The 440-nt window shown below is 45.2% G+C and overlaps 1 protein-coding gene across 1 annotated transcript in view; it reads left to right on the top strand.

The window, feature by feature from the left end:
* Nucleotides 1-427: 427 nt before the first annotated feature.
* ETH_00032400 (uncharacterized protein) overlaps nt 428-440 on the top strand; it is a gene marked incomplete at both ends in the record, with an annotated part of 656 nt that continues 643 nt past the window's right edge. Inside the window, one exon of the mRNA XM_013374588.1 lies at nt 428-440. Within this exon, the coding sequence (XP_013230042.1) occupies nt 428-440 (13 nt within the window).

The following is a 440-nucleotide window of genomic DNA, read 5'->3' as shown; positions in this document are numbered from 1 at the left end:
TGTCTGAAGACAAAACCCTGAACCCTAAACCCTAAACCCTAAACCCTAGGCCTTTAGCTGTAAAAACTGAACTATAAACCCTTAGCACAGACTCCGCAACCGTAAACCCTACGCTTAAGACTCTGAGGCCGAAACCCTAAACCCTAAACTTTAAACGCTAAACCCTAAACCCTAAACCCCAACAGCAGGTACCAAGCCCTAATCCCTAGGCCATAAACTTTGATTCCCAAACCCTAGGCCCTGAGCGTTGTAGCCTTAAGCCCTAAACCCTAAACCCTAATTTCCTGATTCAGTTATAAGTAAGATGAACCATCGGCCACTCTGTACCCTAAACCCTAAACCCTAAACCCTAAACCCTAAACCCTAAACCCCAAAGTCAAAACCTCCCCTGAATGTCGTTTCTTTGAACCTTGAACACTGTCGGAGAATGCATCATAGGA

The sequence above is a fragment of the Eimeria tenella genome, genomic scaffold (genome assembly GCF_000499545.2).
Source record: "Eimeria tenella Houghton genomic scaffold, Eth_scaff2156, whole genome shotgun sequence".
NCBI classification, from domain to species: Eukaryota; Apicomplexa; class Conoidasida; order Eucoccidiorida; family Eimeriidae; genus Eimeria; species Eimeria tenella.
This window is presented reverse-complemented; position numbering and strand designations above follow the sequence as displayed.